General features: G+C 46.1%; 1 protein-coding gene across 2 annotated transcripts in view; it reads left to right on the top strand.

The window, feature by feature from the left end:
- Positions 1-18,314, top strand: part of capn15 (calpain 15) — a 38,101-nt gene that overhangs the window by 2,355 nt on the left and 17,432 nt on the right. Inside the window, exons 1-2 of one of the 2 annotated variants that reach the window (XM_071462431.1) lie at positions 2,036-2,353; positions 13,281-14,940. In XM_071462431.1, coding sequence (XP_071318532.1) covers positions 2,175-2,353; positions 13,281-14,940 — 1,839 coding nt within the window. In that variant the 5' untranslated portion in view covers positions 2,036-2,174. Of the gene's footprint in view, positions 1-2,035; positions 2,354-13,280; positions 14,941-18,314 lie in introns of those variants that run through there. The other variant, XM_071462432.1, reaches the window with a different exon arrangement.

Genomic DNA, 18,314 nt, shown 5'->3' with positions numbered 1-18,314 from the left:
AGGGAGAATTAAAGCCCGTGGAAGAATATAAGGACGGGCAATTTGGGAGAAATAAGAACATATAATGGGAACATAACACGCCCAGACGGAGCCCTTTATATACAGGCATTCTGGGATGGAGCAGCTTTACGCTGTGAGCAGTCTTACATCCAAGACGACAAACGGGACTGGAGGGAGGATGTCTTCTAATATGAGACAACCGGGCTCAACATCTACAGCCCAGACGCTGGGAATGTGAGAGCAACACAGGCAGGAACCAAGCCGGCGGAAGATGAAACTGAGGGTGAAATCTGCGGTTGGGTGCTCCCTCCTGGATCAGAGCTCCTCGGCTATTTCCACGTTTCCCAAACCTGCATGTCGCCCTCTGCACGGCACTCTCCCTGGCCTCTGAGCCGCTGCGTGGAAACGGACACAGACCACCTTTCTTTTTTTTATACTAGTAATGCTTTGCAGTGCTGCTAATAGGCTAAATTGAAAATCCATAGGTGCGTCCGTTATCTGTTATTGATTAGCATATAGCAAACTACAGATTTAAGCCCATGTGATCCCTGTGTTGGTGCCACGATGAAGAGCTAAGAAATTAAAACCGAAACTGTCCACGGAATACAGCTGTCCGTAGGCTTTGGCCTCAGGATATTTACAAGCTACAGATACTCGTCAAAGTGCATGCAAGTGTGGTTTCTCCTCCTCCTCCAAGTGTTGTTTCCCCTCAGCTGCTTCGCCTGCAGAGACTCGCTATGACAGGCTGGCGAGTCCACGCACGATCCAAGAGCAAGTTGATGAACTAGACCGGGCGGCCTCGGCGGTGGGATCAGACAGAAATTAAGCTGTGTCTCTCAGACAGCGGAAACTGGGATCATCTCCCGTCCTGTGCGTTGGCAGAGCACCGCAGCCTGAAAGGGGGGACATTCCTCTCGGGTATTTTGTCGGATGTTACACAGAACTTCAAGCTGAGCTGTAAACATTTTTATTTTTTATTTTTTCACGCTGCGTTCAAACTCAACACCTCCCTGTACCCGGGTTTTCTGAAGTTCATGCGCGTTGTTTTTAATGCTGAAATCCAGAACTCTGCAAATACCAGAAGTGGCCTCGACTCTGAGAAAAAAAAAAAAAAAAAAAAGCTCTTTCAACCATGAGGTCTTATCCAGTGGGAGAAATGCAGCTGGGTGTTTTACCGGTAAACCTCCACAGCAGCTGTTAGTCAGACTGGATGTCTGAAAGATGAGACTTGGATGATAGCATACTTGTAGGTTTGCCAACACCCCTCTGAGGAAATGCAATGCATTGATTTCCTGCATTGCCCTGCATCGTAAATAACTCTGCGAATATATTCTGTGTGACTTTTATTCCAGCAACTTCCACGCCACCATTGATCACTATCGGCTGTCTTTAAGGACCTTGATGTCATTGTGATATCCCCGATGGCTTCCCCCCACCCTCCTTTGAACCTTATGCTTTCCACAGGTGTACTGTGCAGCTGCTGAGATGCTGAAAGGCAGTGAACACATTTGCTCCTGCACACACCTTTTCCTGCTTTTGCCGAGCCTCTGAGCATGTGCAGAGGAAAGAGGAACCAGGCATGAGACTGCACAGACTGGGGAGATGTGTCAGAGGGAACGCAGGAGGAATTATGAGTGGCACTACGGAAGACGTGGTGCAGAGAGCTACAGGCTCTAAGTCTACAAGAGACAGAATTATGAGCCTTTGCTGTGAGAAAATAGTTTTTTCCGCTCTGAGACCAACTGCTGTGCTCCACACATCAAATTACTGTTTGAATTGAGAACTTCTTCCCGTGCGCTGTAGGAAATCCACCCTGATCTGCATACTTGGCCACCTGCAGGTTACACTCGTTTTTTGAGCACCCTTATCTTTGATTCCCTGTTGCTGTGTTTTTTTGTTTGTTTGTACTCGAACGCCCTCAGAGCTCTTTTGCAGGATGAAGTTCTTCCTATTTCAAGCTTGAAACTTGTTAACAAGAAGTTTACAGCAAATAGGAACACATGATAAGGCTTGCCTGTGTAGGCAAAACAACCCCTTTAGTGTCTTCCCAATCAGTGTGTCTCATTGAATACAACTGTGGATCCCTTGTCAGCTTTTCTGCTCTAGGGGCAAACAACACAAGCAGATCTCTCTGTCAGAGTGCATTCAGAGACTAATTTCCTATCGCCGTGGCGATGGGGAGCTCAGCCTCGTCTCTCACTGCAGAGACTGAGTCGGACCATGGCTTCCGCAGCACCCCGTACCCGTCGTCACCCCCTGTGGGGTGGCTCAGGAACAGCCACAGCAGCCCGGTGTGGGGCACCACCTTCATCACACGTCAGCAGCAGCACCCGCTGCCCCACCGAGAGCGCAGGTAAGAGCCACCACTGTCCAGCCGGCCGGGTGCCAGCACATCTCTCAGTTGAGCGCTTTGAGGACTGGACTGGCTTGGCTGGTTGTTGGGGAAGTTGTAGGAGGAACGAGAAGTGGGGTTGTATTACACTCAACTGCTGTCATTTAAAGCTGTGAGTGTAAACTGGCATTATTTTGAGGCTCTGTTGTCTTTGGCTTCAGTATTTGGGTTACGTGCACTTTGTCCTGTAAAATGACACCGTTTATCAGTGTTGTTCGTTTGAGAAACGTACCACTTTCTCTTTCACAGACTTTAAGAAACGCTTACCGAGGATTCAGTAACCTCACAGCTATGGATCCAATCCACTGTTTCATCGAAGCTTATCTAATCAAAGCCTACATTTTGATGTTTCTCTATGATGCATCCAAAATCTCGCTAAGCCGGATTTGTAAACCGAAATCCCACCCTACTGGTGCCTCCGAGCACAGCTGCACACTATGTGCTTCAGTTTAGTCAGTGCTGAGTGGATTGCTGCTGGACAGATAGATTGACCTGACCTCCGTGAGCCCTATGAAAAGCAGCCCAGGGGTAATTAGACGATGAGTTTTTTTTTTATCAGGCTTTAAGAACAGCCTCAATTCAGTTGTGGTAATTTTTATGAAACATTCTGTTACAGTGCATCCTGGTAAGACGTGATTGTGGCTGCACTATGGTGGGTTTTTTTTGTTTTGTTTTTTTTATTCAGGGAATACTCACATCTGTTGCCATCTACAGAAAACTGTGAGTAGAGGCTCCTTATTTTGATTGTCTGAAATTGTTGGGGGTTTTCAGACTACAACAGCTATTAAGAATTTCTCCAACAGCAAACTTCTTTTGGAAATAGCAGCAGCTGCGTAATTGAGCAAGATTTCTGTCTGGCAGGGCAAACTATTATGTGGAAGAGACATGATATTCATACATACTGTGTTTTTCAGTATTGACTGCATGAAAAAGATTTATTCAGTTACTGTATCTACAGGAAAGACTGTGGTGCACTAATCCATTGTTCCCGTCATTGCCTTCTGAATCACTGTCAACACAGTGAAAGGCCTATCAGCAGTTTGAATGTGCAGCTCATCCAGCAGTTTCGACTTGACTGACTTTTTCCTCCAAAAGATGATCTTCTCAACTGCCCTCACAGAAACTTGTTTTAGAAGTGTTTCCAGTTTTCCTTTAGTTTTTTGGGTCATGTCTCCCGGAACGAAAACAGGCAGTTGCTATCGACCGCTTGTAGTGTATTGAAGTTGTTGCTGAGTCACTCAGGGCATCATGGTCCGGTTGTTAGTTATTGATTTTCAGAGAGCCCGATCACATTTCCCCACAATGGATGTCATTATTTATTCAGCATCAGTCTCCAGTTGGGCTTTCATCTTTCTTGATTCCTGCCTGCCGCTGTCAATGCTTTCCTTGCAGTTGCTCTACATTTAATAGTTAAGGCTGTCATGGTCTCCCCTGCTTACTCCTCTAAGAGTTTGGAACTATAGGCAGGGCTGGGTTTCGCACACACTTTCCACCAACCATACCTCCATGCATGAATGAAACTCAAGCCTAACTCATTCCGTCAGCGTAGCTTTGCATCATACAGTCAACTTGTTTTTTATTCAACAGACTCTTCCATTGCCTTCCCGCCTCTCTGTAGCAACAAGCCTCCGCCTCCATCACCAATCAGATTGCACCGTCGGTCAGCGGAGCACATAAACACGCGCAGACGTGCACAAATACACAGCGCAAGCCATTTCTGTCTACTGCTGCAAGGCAGACAGGGACACACACCCACACACACACACACACACACACACACACACACACACACACACACACACACACACACACACACACACACACACACACACACACACACACATATTCTGACAATAGATGTTTTAGAAAGACTGTGCAGCAGCACTTGGAACATGCCCTCTTATCTACCCCCACTCCCGCTCTCTCGTACATACACTCGCTCACAGTCTCATGCACATAGACACACTGCTCTGTGAGCCTAACAACGTTAGGCAAGCTTTGCTGAGCTGTGACAGAGCATGAAATATAGAAACAACAGAACACTACAAGCACAGCTTAACTTCAGCCATCCTCATACAGTTTGTTCTCTAATATATTGTCCTATTAAACCTTTTATTTCCCCTGTTTTTGTTAGCTTGGAGACCACATGAACACTCTTGTCCTTGGGTACTTTCAATTTGTTTTCATCCAGCAGTGACCCATTGACTATGTCTGAATCAGTGCCTCATCTGTAAAGGTTCACTGAAGATTTAAAAAAAAAAAAAAACACTCAGTAGACACAGGTCTGCAGCGGATGTGTATTTGTGTCAACTGCAATTTTCAAAAATTTGAAATCTCAATCTTTTCTCTATTTTAATCAATAGCAGCACAACACAGTTTTATCCCAGTGCTATTACTGTGTAATGTGCTTGATTTTATCTCGGCCCCATACTGCTAGTGTGTTGCCTTACACATGGCCTTGGGAGTCCTGAGCCATTAAAATCAGTGTGCTCTCTCTCCAGAGTCGATCCCAGTGTCTCTACTGTCCCAACATGATGGATGATGGCGTTTATTCCAGCTCCATTCCACTGGCTCTCCTCCCTTTAATTGGATTAAAGAGAGTCCACTTGGATTCGACCAGCATGGCCACTGGCTGTGTTTATGTCTGAATTATTTCAGCGCACTACTGCTATTGTCTGTCTGATGAAGACAGGGCCGCGTCAGGACAGTCCCCGAGCCTCCAGAACAGATTTGGCATGCAGGCTTTGTCTCACAGTGTGGCTTTCTTTGGGAAACAGAGGATTGATGCAGCAAAAAAAAAAAAAATTGCCTACTGGCACTGCAACTGACATGATTAGAGATTCCCACACGCTTGTTGCCATGGAAATGTGTAGCATATGTTCAGTAACCTAATTTCACTGGGTCCTAGATAAGACCACACATGGCAACCTGGCAGTGTCACACACACCGAAAGAAAGCCGTGCTGCCAAATGGCACCTCTGGAAGAATCCCATGTAACCTGCTAATCACTTAAGTCAGTGTTTGGTGATGTCAGGGAGAGGCCATTGTGCTAGTGGCAAGTGTTTTTTGTTTTTTTTTGCCTTTTTGTGCCTTGGTAACAGCAAGTAAAACTCGACTTTGAGTTGCCTGTTTGAGAAGTTCCCCTCTGGCTGAAGGCAGCGCTGTGTCAGCAGTGCTCTTGCCCCCCAGCATCGGGAGCCTGCAGGAACTTGAGATTAGCAGCAGCGCCGTGCCCCTGCCATCTCTTTCCCCTCTTCCTCCCTGATTCTGGAGCTTCCTGCCAGCTTCCTGCCTGCTCTCGCTTTGCTGCCTGCTTCTGATGTCTGCTGAAACCCAGTGAGACAGTTTCTTCTGTTTAAAGATTCAAATGTCTGAAGCCGTCTCCACCGCTGACAGATTCACTCGTCATATCTGAGCGCTGGTCGTGAAATATTCACTGAGGGCACAGCCAGAGGTCAAAAGCGACGGACACTCTCTCTGTTTCTTGACCAGGATGTGTATTCTTAGTATCTTCAGTGTCTTGTTGAGGAGAAATTGTTAGTTTATGTATTTTGATAATAGTTCTGGGTTATGAGGCCTTTATCATAAGGTGTGTGATCATGGGTTAGGCTTACATAAAAGCAACCACATAAAAACAATAGCACTGAACTATCTTGAACCTTACATCATAAAACTTGTAACCAGGCTCAGATATTCTCATGCATGGTGTTACCCTGACACATAATATTTACACAAGGCCACCCTTGTTTCTACAGCATCACACCCTTCTTGCTCTGCTCCGTTTTCACGAGAGGGGAATATTTCTTCTGCTTTTAAAACTGCTCTTAGTGTATAGCCTCCGCAAAGCTTCTTGGAGGAATGTCTCACCCTAAGGGCACTTATTCAAAAGACCTTTTGTCTAACTCGCTCTGATAATAATCTTTGTCCCGGAGCTAGCACCATAACATTTTATAAACCTATTCTGTCTTCATGTTCTGTCTCAAGAAGTCTCTCGTCTCATTAAAAAGCGTCCCGCTCAATGTCACTTCATCAGAACTTCCCCAATTATCTTGTTGTGTTGTCCCCTGTGACTCAGGCTTCACTGTCACCAAGTCCCAGGGTGTCAGAGTCCAAACTGTTGATCTGCTGCGAAACTTTGGCCTCTAGATACTCGTCTCACATAAGTATAAGTCGGTGGCTCAGGCCCATAACGTTCGTTGTAAGGAATGAAGTCCAGAGACTTTCAGGGGTGATTATTAATGAGTCATATTCATCATGCCATGAGATATTAACTGGCAGGTAGAAAGGAGGCTCTTACAGTTAACCTGACCCTGATTCAGCTGCGCCTCTGAGAGGCAGGCAGGACCGCTTGCTTGGGGAAAATTACCATTAAGTCAAAAGGTTGCTCTGATCTCGCAGGCAGGAGAAATCCCATAATGAAGTGATAAACAAAAATTTTGCCAGTAAAACTGCTGCAGACAGACAACATTCATTATTAAAGGGGTAAAATAAATTCTCGGTGGGTTTTCTCAAGTGTGGTAAAGAATGTGTGAAAGTGCTGATCTAATCACGGTCACCGGAGTTTTCTGGGTGTGTTTCAGATGCAGCAGAACGTTTCAGCATTCATTATCCTTTTTTTTTTTTTTTTTTTTTTTTTTTTTTTTACAGCTTGTCTGATCCAAGGGCGTGTTGGCCTCTGATATGTTTCATTTTTAATAACAAGCTCTGCTCTGTTAAACAAGAAACACCACTTAGTTGGCATCATCCCTCTGTCTCCCAGGGATGTTTGCGTGGAAGAAGTAAAAGAGACAAACAAAAAGCAGGAGCAGTAACGCCAGCACTCAGGGTATGAAACCTGGGTATGAAAATCACTCCCCGCATCTCTGCCACATTCAGGGTTGCCGCTATTAAGCAGGTTCATTGTCCAGAGCTCAATAACCTTCACATTTTTCAAACATTAACATTTATAAGCTCCAGATCTACGTACATCTCCAGTTCTCTCCCTGTGTTCACACAAAACAGAGCTTGTAAATATTTATCACAGGAGTGACTCACTTTATTTGAGTGTGTTTGTGTGTGTGCATATGTGTGTGTTTGGGTGTGGGCGGGGGGGGTACATCTGGAGTCTGTCTCGCAAAGTGTTATCAACACAGTCAGGCTTCCTAGAGTTATCCATCCTCACGTGGCCTGTTAGTGATCCCAGGAAAGTGATGTTGCAAAGCTGCTTGTCAGGAAATTCAAATGACCCTGGAGGATGTTTACAGTGAAAGATGTGAGGGTCACAACAAATAACAAATCAAACGCATTATCGACAGATCAGGTGGAGCATATTTAATGTGAGATGAGATGAAACTGTTCATCCCTGTGGGGGAATTAGTCCTGTAGTGATCAGAGGTTGAAATAAAACGGCTGACTAAGGGATACAGTATAACACAAGACTCAAATCCTAAGAGGAAGTAACAGAAGTAGAACAAAATAGCAGAATTATTTGAAATAATAAAAGCAGTTAATACCTTATGTAAACATGAATTAACTAATAAATGTAAGTGCGTTACGAAATATTGTAAAGGTAACACTGAGGACTGTATTTTGCAGCTTTAATGTGAAGGCAAGGTTGTTGGCTCTGATTGTTTGCAGTTTTGATGAATCTATTGATAATTCATCAGGCTTAATTGACCCTGGTGGCGAATTGCTTCAGTCTGAACCCCCAGTATTCAATTACTAATGATCTGAAACTCTGAAGTTTGTGAAGCTGTGTCCATATTTGATGTTTTTCCAAATTAAAATGGATGATTGTTGATTATAAGAAAATTTGAGTGTTTAATTAATTAGCCAGTTGTTTCAGCGTTGAGTTGTTGATGAGAGATGGTCTTTTTAAATGTGATACAGTAATTCCCTAAGATTTGGAATCTTAATTTTCTTATTTGTTGTCGAAATCTATCGGTGACAGTTCTCAGTTTTATTAGAAAGCATATTTTCTCTACCACATTTCTCTGCTGTCAGCAGGTTTTAAGCAGTGGCCACATTTCCCTTTCAAAGAGACATGTGAAGTGCACTGACAAGCTTGACCCAGCACTGTTTAGACTGGGAACATTATGGATCAGGAGCAACCCCCATACGGGCAAGTTCACTTCACCACATGCAGCAACCGTTGAGCCGTTTAGCTAAGTTTAATTACTAGAAGAATAGTCATCATACCAGTACACACCTTGTGGTTACCTTGTCTTGGCAGGGACTGTGTGTGGCTGTCAGTACAAGCTATACATGTCAGCTGTAATGGTAGCAGCACCTGGTAAACAATTGGGTCCTGTTTTTTTTTTTTTTGTCTGCCAAGCTTGGCCTCACACCAGAAAGTTGACCTGATATCTTGTCGTCATATCCATGAAAGTATGCAGATGCCCATATTAAGGCACGTATTTGTAATTTTGATTATAAGTTATCAGTCTAATTGCAGAGCGTAGTGTGAAAAGTATGTTTGCATCAAGGCTGTGTGGTTACTAGTGTTTACAGTCAAGGCTCAGTGAGAAGTGAAAAACCTTGTGTTTTTAAGTGGTGCTAGTCACAATATAAACTGTCATGGAAACCCTGTGTGACACTTGCTGTACGCTGACTGACAGACCATCTGTTATGTTGTGTCTCTGTAATGCTGACTGGCTCCTTTTTATATTTTACCTTGGTCTAAACCCAGGATTCATTCAGTAGACAGCCAGTTAAGTGTTTGAGTTGTTGATGTGAATTCATAGTGTGACATTTTGTCTTTAGAATTTCTGTTGGTCTTTCTTTATTCGTTGAATGTGATTGTTGAAGCAGTGTAGCCATGTGTAATCACCAAGGAAAAGGACTGACAACAATGTCAACACCCAGTTTCGTTGTGACATTTGTCTTTGTGTGGAATGACTCAAGCAGAAACTCTCTGCCCCCAGTGGCCAAGGAGGGAACCACACCTGCCCCTCAGGCCCTGGGCTCAGGGCCAACCTTGGAAAGGCAGTGCTAATGACTGTCGCACAAAGGCCAAATGTCTCACAGCGAGGCAGGGAGAAGCTGGCGAGACTCGGCTCACTTGATCTCGTAACAGAGTTCAGTATGTGGGGCGAATCCAAGTAGCCAGCCATAGGTGGCCTGCACACCATCAACAGTGCTTTTGTAGACTTACCCCAGCCTTCGGATTTCTTGCAGCCTCACTGACCCATCTTACATCCAGGATGGTCTGCATTCTTTACCTCTTTACTCTGTCTGCTCCTCGTAGGTACCTTTTTTTTTTTTCCACCTCCTTGCAGACATCTCAGTTGCGGCAGTTAAATGAACTTTTTCCCCTTACCATGATGTTAGCAGTTTGCTCGCTTTCACTGAGCGTTTCAGAGCTGACACTCCCTGTAATAGTCTGCTCAAGTGCTCTTGTGATTGTCTTGCACCCAGTGAAGCGCTGAAAAATTGGCCAGGGGTCACTGGTGCTCTTATTTAAGTGAATTTAGACGAGGAGCAGGTACTTTATTGGCGGCAAGCTGCACTGAGGACCTCATTGCACAAAAAATGGGCTCTCTCTCTCTCTCTCTCTCTCTCTCTCTCTCTCTCTCTCTCTCTCTCTCTCTCTCTCTCTCTCTCTCTCTCTCTCTCTCTCTCTCTCTCTCTCCCAACTGTAAGCTATTGGCTTCCCGCCCAGGTCTGCGACACTGGGGAACTGAGGAGCTGAAGTGGGCACTTCTAGAGCAGCTCCACTGAACACAGGGGCCAAGGACAAAAGGTGTGTGCGTGTGTTCATGTGGGTTAACGTTGGTGCACACTCCAGTGAATGAGAGGAGCATGCACATGGAAAGCAAGCATCCTTTTAAGAAGAGTCCAGGGATCACAGGCTGTAGTGGCTCATCCTCTGCTGCAGGCATGTACTGTACATAGAGGGGTGTGTATGTGTGTGTGTGTGTGTGTGCGCTCAGGCTGCACGCACAATGCGTCCTTTGAAATAAGGAACGGGATTGTGGTTGTAGTTGTTCATCGTGTGTTACTGTCATGATAATGCTCACAGAACAGATAGTGAAATAATCAGGCTAGAGATTAAAAAATGACCTGGAGCGAGAGGCTGATCATTTTAAGGAAGAGCTCTCACAACAGCTGCTGCAGACAGGAACACATAATGAATTTGGGATCCCTGCGCTACAGCACCAACCAAATCAATTGCTTTGACAAAGTCTCTCAGCGTGGCTGACACCATGACTTTGCTCTCTCGCTGGAGATGAAAGAGGCCTGACAGTTATGGAAATGGCCACAGGGAGGAACCTGTCATCAAACATGAGGTGTTGACACTTGTTGTTGTTGTTTCTTGCCGCCGCTGCTGTCGTCACTGCTGCTCACGGCCCTCCAATAGGCAGGCCTTCGGAGAGCGAAGCACGGTGCGAACATGTGCCATGGATGCTAGCATGGGGCTGCCACTTAATTCAAGCACCTTGAACGAAACTGCTGAGGGGGCGGGTATGTATTCTGGTCTGAGGACAGGGCACGAGTTGTTTGAGGATAGATTAAATATTTCCAGAGCTTAGCAAACAGCTTTAATACTTTTTTACATTGCTGCTCAGTGACTGATGCTGCTTTGACTCCCCCTCTATGGTAATTTTTAAGTTTAAGAACACTTAATATTTGATAGGTACCTGGAGGACATGGCAGATATTACTGTGGGATGAATGCAAAACGGAGAGCTCTCAAAAATTCCTACTTTTGCTCATTATTATCATTGGAGGGTTGAGTTTCCTCCTCGCTCTGGGCGCCCTGGAGTGCTGACTTAGCCCCAGCAGAATGAATAGGTCTTGACATGAAGCACTGAGCTTCTGCTTCCATATTTTTGCTGCCCTGGGGCTGAATACACACACAAATTGAGGCACAAATGTGTATATGTATATGTGTATATATGTATGTATATGTATATATATATATATATATATATATATATATATATATATATATATATATATATATATATATATATATATATATATATATATATATATATATACACACAAATACAAATAGATATGCGTACATAACCAGCAGTAAGGATATGCTGACACAAAGACACATTAATACCCCTCCCTGCTGTCATTCTCCTCCTCACCTCAGGGAGGAGAGTTGGCGAGAGGAGAGGAGCTGGGAGTGAGAGGCTTTCTGTAAGATCTTCCCCTGGGTTCTGAGAACTCGCCTGGTTTGAAAGAGTTTAATGGAGTTGAACTAAGGGCAGTCAGCTGGCCAGCACACACGGTGCTGCGCTGGAGAGGACAGGACCAGGGCCAGCAGTCACCCTTACAAGACCCTTCTGTATAAAATGTCACATGAGCTGCAAGGTTTGTTTTTTTCCATGACCTAATATGAAAACAACAAAGGGATCATCGGAATATGTTTTTCCGACAAAAACAGGCTGTAAAGACATTTCACAAACAGCCACAAACCGCTGCTTCCCCATAAAAGCCTTTGCCAAAGCAGCCTTGGATGTCGGCATAGTCGGCATAGTTCTCCAGCCAAAATGTAATGACGAGGGTTAAATGTGACCAGATCCACAAGCTCTGCGGCTGTCCTGTGGACAGCATCTCTGCCACTGGGATCGATGTAAAGAGCATCGCAGCACTCTAGCTCTTAGCACCACCTTACCCTCCGCTACCTTACAATTCCCACATTACCTTCTCTGTGTTGATCTTCACACATGAGCAGCTTGAGTGACAGTGACATTTTTATGGACTCGTCCAGACAGCAGTCACATCCGTCCCTCTGGGCCGTCTGGGTCCCAAGCCCCCGCTTGCACTCTGGAGGTATCGAGCTGTGCTGTTTCTGCCCAAAAGGCCCTGCTAATATACCCACCATCAATAAGCCAGATTGACTGAACTGCAGGCGCACAGAGTGAACTGTGCGTACAAGTCAATTCAAAACAAACAGACTGTTGTAGGTTATTATGTGTAGGAGGTGGAAATCAACGTAGGAGCCTGACTCGACAGATGAATTGCTCCCTCTGCTTCTGAATCAAAACTGTCTGAAATTGATTTGCTCTCCTCTCCTCACATTTCCCTCGACACCATTCACACTGCCGACGTCCTGTTAAAGGTGTTGATAGTAGTTGTTTCGGAATTGCCTTAAATCCAGTGGAATGAATGATTTGTTATTAAAATATGCCGTAAGTCATAAGTGCTGCCTGAATGAAAAGACCTGTCCAGTCAAAATTCATTTGGGCATAGGATTGACGTGACCTTAAGTTGCCCCCTGTCTACCCTGCACTAACACTCACTGATCGAAAGGGGAGAGAGGTGCTAATGTGAAGTGGAAGAAAGCCTGTGTGTGTTTTTTCCAATATAAGAAGTGTCGGTCAGGACGACCCAAGGAACTCTTGCCGTAATATTCTGAGGCAATAGCAGCAGCCTCTCCTCTCCTCTCCATGTGCTGTTTTCCTGGCTCTAATCATGTGGCCATTGTGTATGGATTTACTGCCCTCAGTGCCCCCAGGAGGGAGATTTGATTTTTTTTTTCCCCCTTTGCACTGGCTAATCTTTCTCTCTCACAATCTATTTTTCTTTTCTAATTCTGTCTGTCTCTCCTCCTCTTGCAGTCCCAAGATGTTTTTGCTATCCTCTCTTCCTTAATATAATCACCCTTAGTTGACTGGAAGCATGAATTCATTCCTTGGCTTTCTATTTCTTATTTCTCCTTCTTGCTGACCCCATCTTACTCCCAGCTTTTCCTTTCCTCCCACTTTTGCTCCGCTGACACTTCACTCAGACATTGCTGAGAATAGTGCTGACTGAAATAGCTGAAATGATTCAGCAGCGGCGTGCTTGATATGCATGCATTATTGCTCAGCAATTACCGTTATATGGCAGAATGTATTACTGACTGATTTGGCTGATGAATTTGTTTTGACTCATTGTTTACTGTCTTGCAGCCACTCTCACTCTCCTGGCTCCATGGCAGCAGCGGTGCGAGGCAGCGAGTGGTCATGTGGACGCTGCACCTTCTTAAATGCCGGCGCAGCACCCCGCTGTTCCATTTGTGAGGCACCGCGCCAGAAGCCTGACCTCAACCAGATCTTGCGGCTGAGCAGCACCGAGGAGCATCGCTGGGCCTGCCCCCGCTGTACCCTCAACAATCCTCAGGGATCTGGAGCCTGCTCTGTCTGTGGCTTTGGGCCATCCCCTGCCACTCACACGCCCCCTACCACCACCATCGCCGCCACTGCCAACGGCCTCCCGTCTGCTCCGCCTGAACCTCCAACACCCGCCCTCACCCCCACAGTCCTGCTTGAGCCCCATGGACAGCATCCAGCCAAGGAGGAAGTGCTACGACGGTCTGAGAGTAATGGTGAGGTGGGGAGCCTGGAGGGGCAGCACTTGGGCTGGGCCTGCCCCCGCTGCACGCTGCACAACACACCTGTGGCTCTGTCATGCTCTGCCTGTGGTGGGCCCAGGAAACTGTCTTTGCCTAAAATCCCCCCTGAGGCACTGGTGGTCCCTGAGGTCCGCACACCTGTGCTAGGATTTCCTATTCACACAGCAGGGGCTGCCCCTCTGCTCATAGACCTAACAGATGACTCTCCCCCAGCCCCTCCCTGCGATCCTCAAGAGCCTCTCCACGTCTCTTCCCCTTTTACTTCTTTCTCTTCCCTCCAGAACAACCCTGTGCCCCGCAGCAGGAGAGAGGTGCCCCCTCCAGGGCGCCCACCAAACGCAGGCACCAACACTCCCAGTCCCACTTCACCTTCAACGGCCAGCGTGCCACCCCAGCCAGGCCCACAGCGGCCAGCCAAGCCCAAACATGCCCAGCCCCAGGAACCTTCATACCCCAGCAAGCGCCTCAGCATCTTGGAGGAAGAGGACCCTCAGCACCACCCACTGGCCCCTCATCTTCCTGCTGCTTCCTCAGTTGCCCCCACCTGGAAGTGCCCAAGCTGCTCATTGCCCAACCCTGGTAGCTCATCTAAGTGCGAGGCCTGCCGGTCATCGCGGGCTGGCGCTGACCTCATTGACCTTGTAGGCTGTGAGACGGTACGATTCACCCCAGCCAGCCCCTCCAGCCCGGACTTTAGCACCTGGGCCTGCTCCAAGTGCACCCTGCGTAACCCTACAGGTGCGCCCAAGTGCTCGGCCTGTGGTTCTTCTAAGCTGCATGGCTTTCAGGAGCAGCAGGTGCCCCTGCCCCGCTGCTGTACACACTGTGGCCTCCCATCAGGGTCAGGCACTGCATCGTGCTCCTGCACACCTTCCTCCTCTTCATCCTCCTCGGGTCATAAAACAAGGAAACAGATCCGGAGCTACCCTTCCTCCTCCTCCTCCTCTGCCATCGCTGCTTCCAACTCTTCTTCGTCCTCCTCCTCATCGAGCCTTCAAGAGAAGGGAGGACAGTGGAGCTGCCCGGCATGTACGCTGCTCAATGACATCAAGGCCAAGAACTGTGCAGCGTGCCACACGCCCCAGCAGTACCTCACCCTCCGCAAAGTGGTGAAGCCTCTAAAGAGGAGGGAGAGCATGCATGTAGAGGCCCGTCGACGAAATGACGAGGGCGAGGCCAAGGAGCTTTGGGAGAACATAGTCAGCTTCTGCAGAGAGGTAAGAGGAAAATGTTGTAGCTGGGGAACACAAAAACAAACATCAGTGCATTATAGCACATGGCTCAAAGGTTAGAGAGACAGTTGCGTGTCATCAGTGCATTATAAGGCCCGGAGATCTGTTACACTGCCTGGATTTCTATCACTGCGTAAGACCTTGCTGCTGATAGTTTTGTCTATTGCACTGAATATGCTTTATATGTAAAGGGTGACCAAGCAAAACCTTGTAGCAAGTTTTCATCCACAGGCAACTGACACTGGTCATTTGTTCCCCTGCAACCACGAGTTCCTCATGTGTCACCATTTTCTTTTCCATTTTGTGGAGTTTTCCTTGTCCTCTTTGAGAAGTCGACGTCTGCTTTTTTCACTGAGTAATGCATCACAGGGTGCACATTGGCTTGCAGAGCACAGTTTCTTCATTGTAATTCCTCTTTTTTTGTTACGGCTCTGGCATTGTTCCCACTCCCACAATCTCTCTAATTTCAGAGAAATGCTAATAGGCTTTGTCATTGCCTCCGTTTTTCAGTTGCTTCGTAAGCTGAGTTTCTAAACGACCGGCGGGTGAATCTTGTGAATCCACCTAAACGAGATGCACATGCAGAGCGTCTCATTTTTATAACCAGACTTCAAGCTCCCCTCACAGAGAAATCACTTCCCAAAATTGTGAAACTCTCCGTTGCAGGACTGTAGCTCTTGTATCTGGAGACTCTGGGAGAGTTCTGTATTAGGAGAGTTCCTCATAGACTCTGTTGGGATGGGTTTTTTTTTTTTTTTCATTTTAATCCTGACAGCTTAGTTTGAGTCAGACTCTCCATTTCCTGTCCTCGGTTGACTCCAACCACAACTTAGAGTTCTTGGAAGATATTAGACTACCTAATGAAATGCATTTCACTGTATAATAGCAGACCTGTCTGTGAGAGATAAAAACGTTTTTGATCATTCTGAATGTAATTTCCCTTTAAAGTGAACATAACTGCTTTCATTGGCCAAGTTATTAAAACATCAGAACTATGGTACCTGTTAAACGATCCTTTTTATATCGATATACAGCCTGGAACAGAACATTTTCATTAGGTTGTATAACTGTCACATGGCAAAAAAAAAAAAAAAAAATAGATCACTAAGTGTTTTTTTTCCTCTTAATAAAGAAAAAATGCTTTTGTAATTGCAGGCTTGACTGTTGTCACAATGATCTAAAATAATGATCCATTTAATGTTCAAGGACAGAAACATCATGACCTCTGATTGGTCCGATTCAAAGTGTTTGAAGACACAGAGACGTCGTCCCTGGCAACTAAAGTAAAGGTGTGACAGCGTCTATGTTGCTGCTTTGTATCACACCACTTCATACTCACTTTGTCTCTGCAACCAACCTGTGATAAGCCTGTGTCATGGATATACTCAGGGCTGTCACAAGGCTTCGTTGGAGACTGTCTGTTAAGACTAACACCTTTTGCTAATGAGGCAAACCTGATTGGATGAATTAAACCAGAGGAAAACGTGGATATTGCTGAGCTGTGTGGTTATATTGGAGCAGACTTAGATTTTCTGAGTTTGTTTGGGTGTGTGATGCGTGCCCACTTACCACACCGCCATGGCACCTATCACGCCATGTTTACAATAGCATGAAGCGAGCTTTAAAATGCATTATTAATGTCCTCTTTGAAAGTCACAGGGCCCACTGCTGCGAGTGTGGGCGGGAAGTTGGCTCAGTGGGAAGGAAGGATATCAGAGATCCCTCATCCCCACCTTCCCCTCCTCTTTTCCAGTTTAAGTTCTCTGTCTTTTATCATCTTTCCTTTTTTTTTTTTTTTTTGACAAATATTTAAGGCCTGCTTCTCTCCAGCTCTGCCCTTCTGCACTCTTCAAAGTACTTTCCCCCTCTTCATCTCCGTTTTACCCCATCTCCTTCATCACATCCGTCCTCACATGCTCATCCTGTTTTTTTTTTTTTTGTTTTTTTTTTTTTTTTACTTCCTCTCTGCTAATATCTCAAAATATGCTTTCCCCTTGCCACCCGCTGCACCCCCTCCACCCACATCCCACCCTCTCCACATGACTGCACTCAATTCTCCAGCGTAGCAGTTAATGTGTGGCTGGCTGGCGCTGCGTGTGTGTGTGTGTGTGCTAAGGTGAACACAGGGGCTGGTCTATTTTTAGCAGCAGAGCTAGAGAGAAGAGGAGCAGAAATGATCCGCTTCCCTATAGTGAATGTAATCACTAACAGCATCAACCGCCGCAGCTCAGTTTTAGGGGTCAGAGAGATGAAGGGAGGTAAAACTGGTAAGAAAGAGGCGCTAGTCTTTTCTAATCCATCTCTGTCAAGGCATTAACACTTGGCAGGCACCACAACACCAGTGGCGAAAATGTAATAATGATAAAAGCTTTTGGTTTAGCCTGTTACAGGGCGGGTGTGGGCAGTCCATTCACACAAACGCAGCGAGAGTTTCAGACCATAAGTTTTTATTTGTTTAGTTCTACACTTGTCAGGTTATAGCAGATTTTGTTGCCGATGAAATTTGCTGTCTTTCGCTGAGTTACTGGAGAGTCTATCCAGATTGCAGCAATCAATAACGAGCAAAAGTGAAGTGTGAAGTGTTATTGTGTAAGAAATATTATTCTCTCTTCACCTGAGTGCAGTTAATCTCTCTCGCCTCTTTGCTTTTCTACTCTCCTTGATTGGTTTTGAGAGCGAGAGGTGTGCGCTTGATGCCAGTGCCCCAGAGCGTGTCCGCTTACTCACTGTGCCAAATGAGTAAATGCTACTAAGAGCTGTCAGCGCCGCTTGTGAACTGTAAAACCCAGCATGGCTGAAACCGGTTCCTCTGTTCCCTCGCCATGTCACCCTCTGATGGAGCAACAAATAGATGCTGCATGGCAACAGACTGACTTTGATTTGTTTTTATTTTCTTCTTAACACCACTCTGTGTAGCATTTGACGCTTGTATTTTTTGCCACACTTGGGATTTTATCTGGGGTTTTGGTTTTGGGTTTACATGTTGGACTGTAAAGTTGCAGCTGCCTGCAGGGACAGTTTTTCACTGCCTGTGACAGGCTTGAACCTGCCAGGTTCTTCGGGGACACTTTTGTTTTGGGTTTGATAAGTGTGTCGCTGTGAAATCCAGCTCAAGAGTTTCTTGTCACCACATATTTCCGAGATCAGTATGTTGCCTGTTACATGTAGATGTCTCGGTACAAGCTTACTATCCTCAAATAAGGCCTTGTACGGCTGCCAGTTGTGTGTAGTCTGGGAGATGCTGGAAGGCAGCAGGTTTTCTGGGCTCAGCACAGAATTGGCTGATGGCAGTCTTGGGTTTTGCACGCTGGCATGAGCCCAGTGATAGAATCAGAGACAGCAGCAGCAGGTACACTCGA

The sequence above is a fragment of the Trachinotus anak genome, unplaced genomic scaffold (assembly GCF_046630095.1).
Source record: "Trachinotus anak isolate AG129_WGS33_773 ecotype Australia unplaced genomic scaffold, CSIRO_AGI_Tana_v1 ptg000025l, whole genome shotgun sequence".
In the NCBI taxonomy this organism is placed as follows: domain Eukaryota; kingdom Metazoa; phylum Chordata; class Actinopteri; order Carangiformes; family Carangidae; genus Trachinotus; species Trachinotus anak.
Note: the sequence above shows the minus strand (reverse complement) of the source record. Positions and strands in the feature narration are given on the sequence as shown.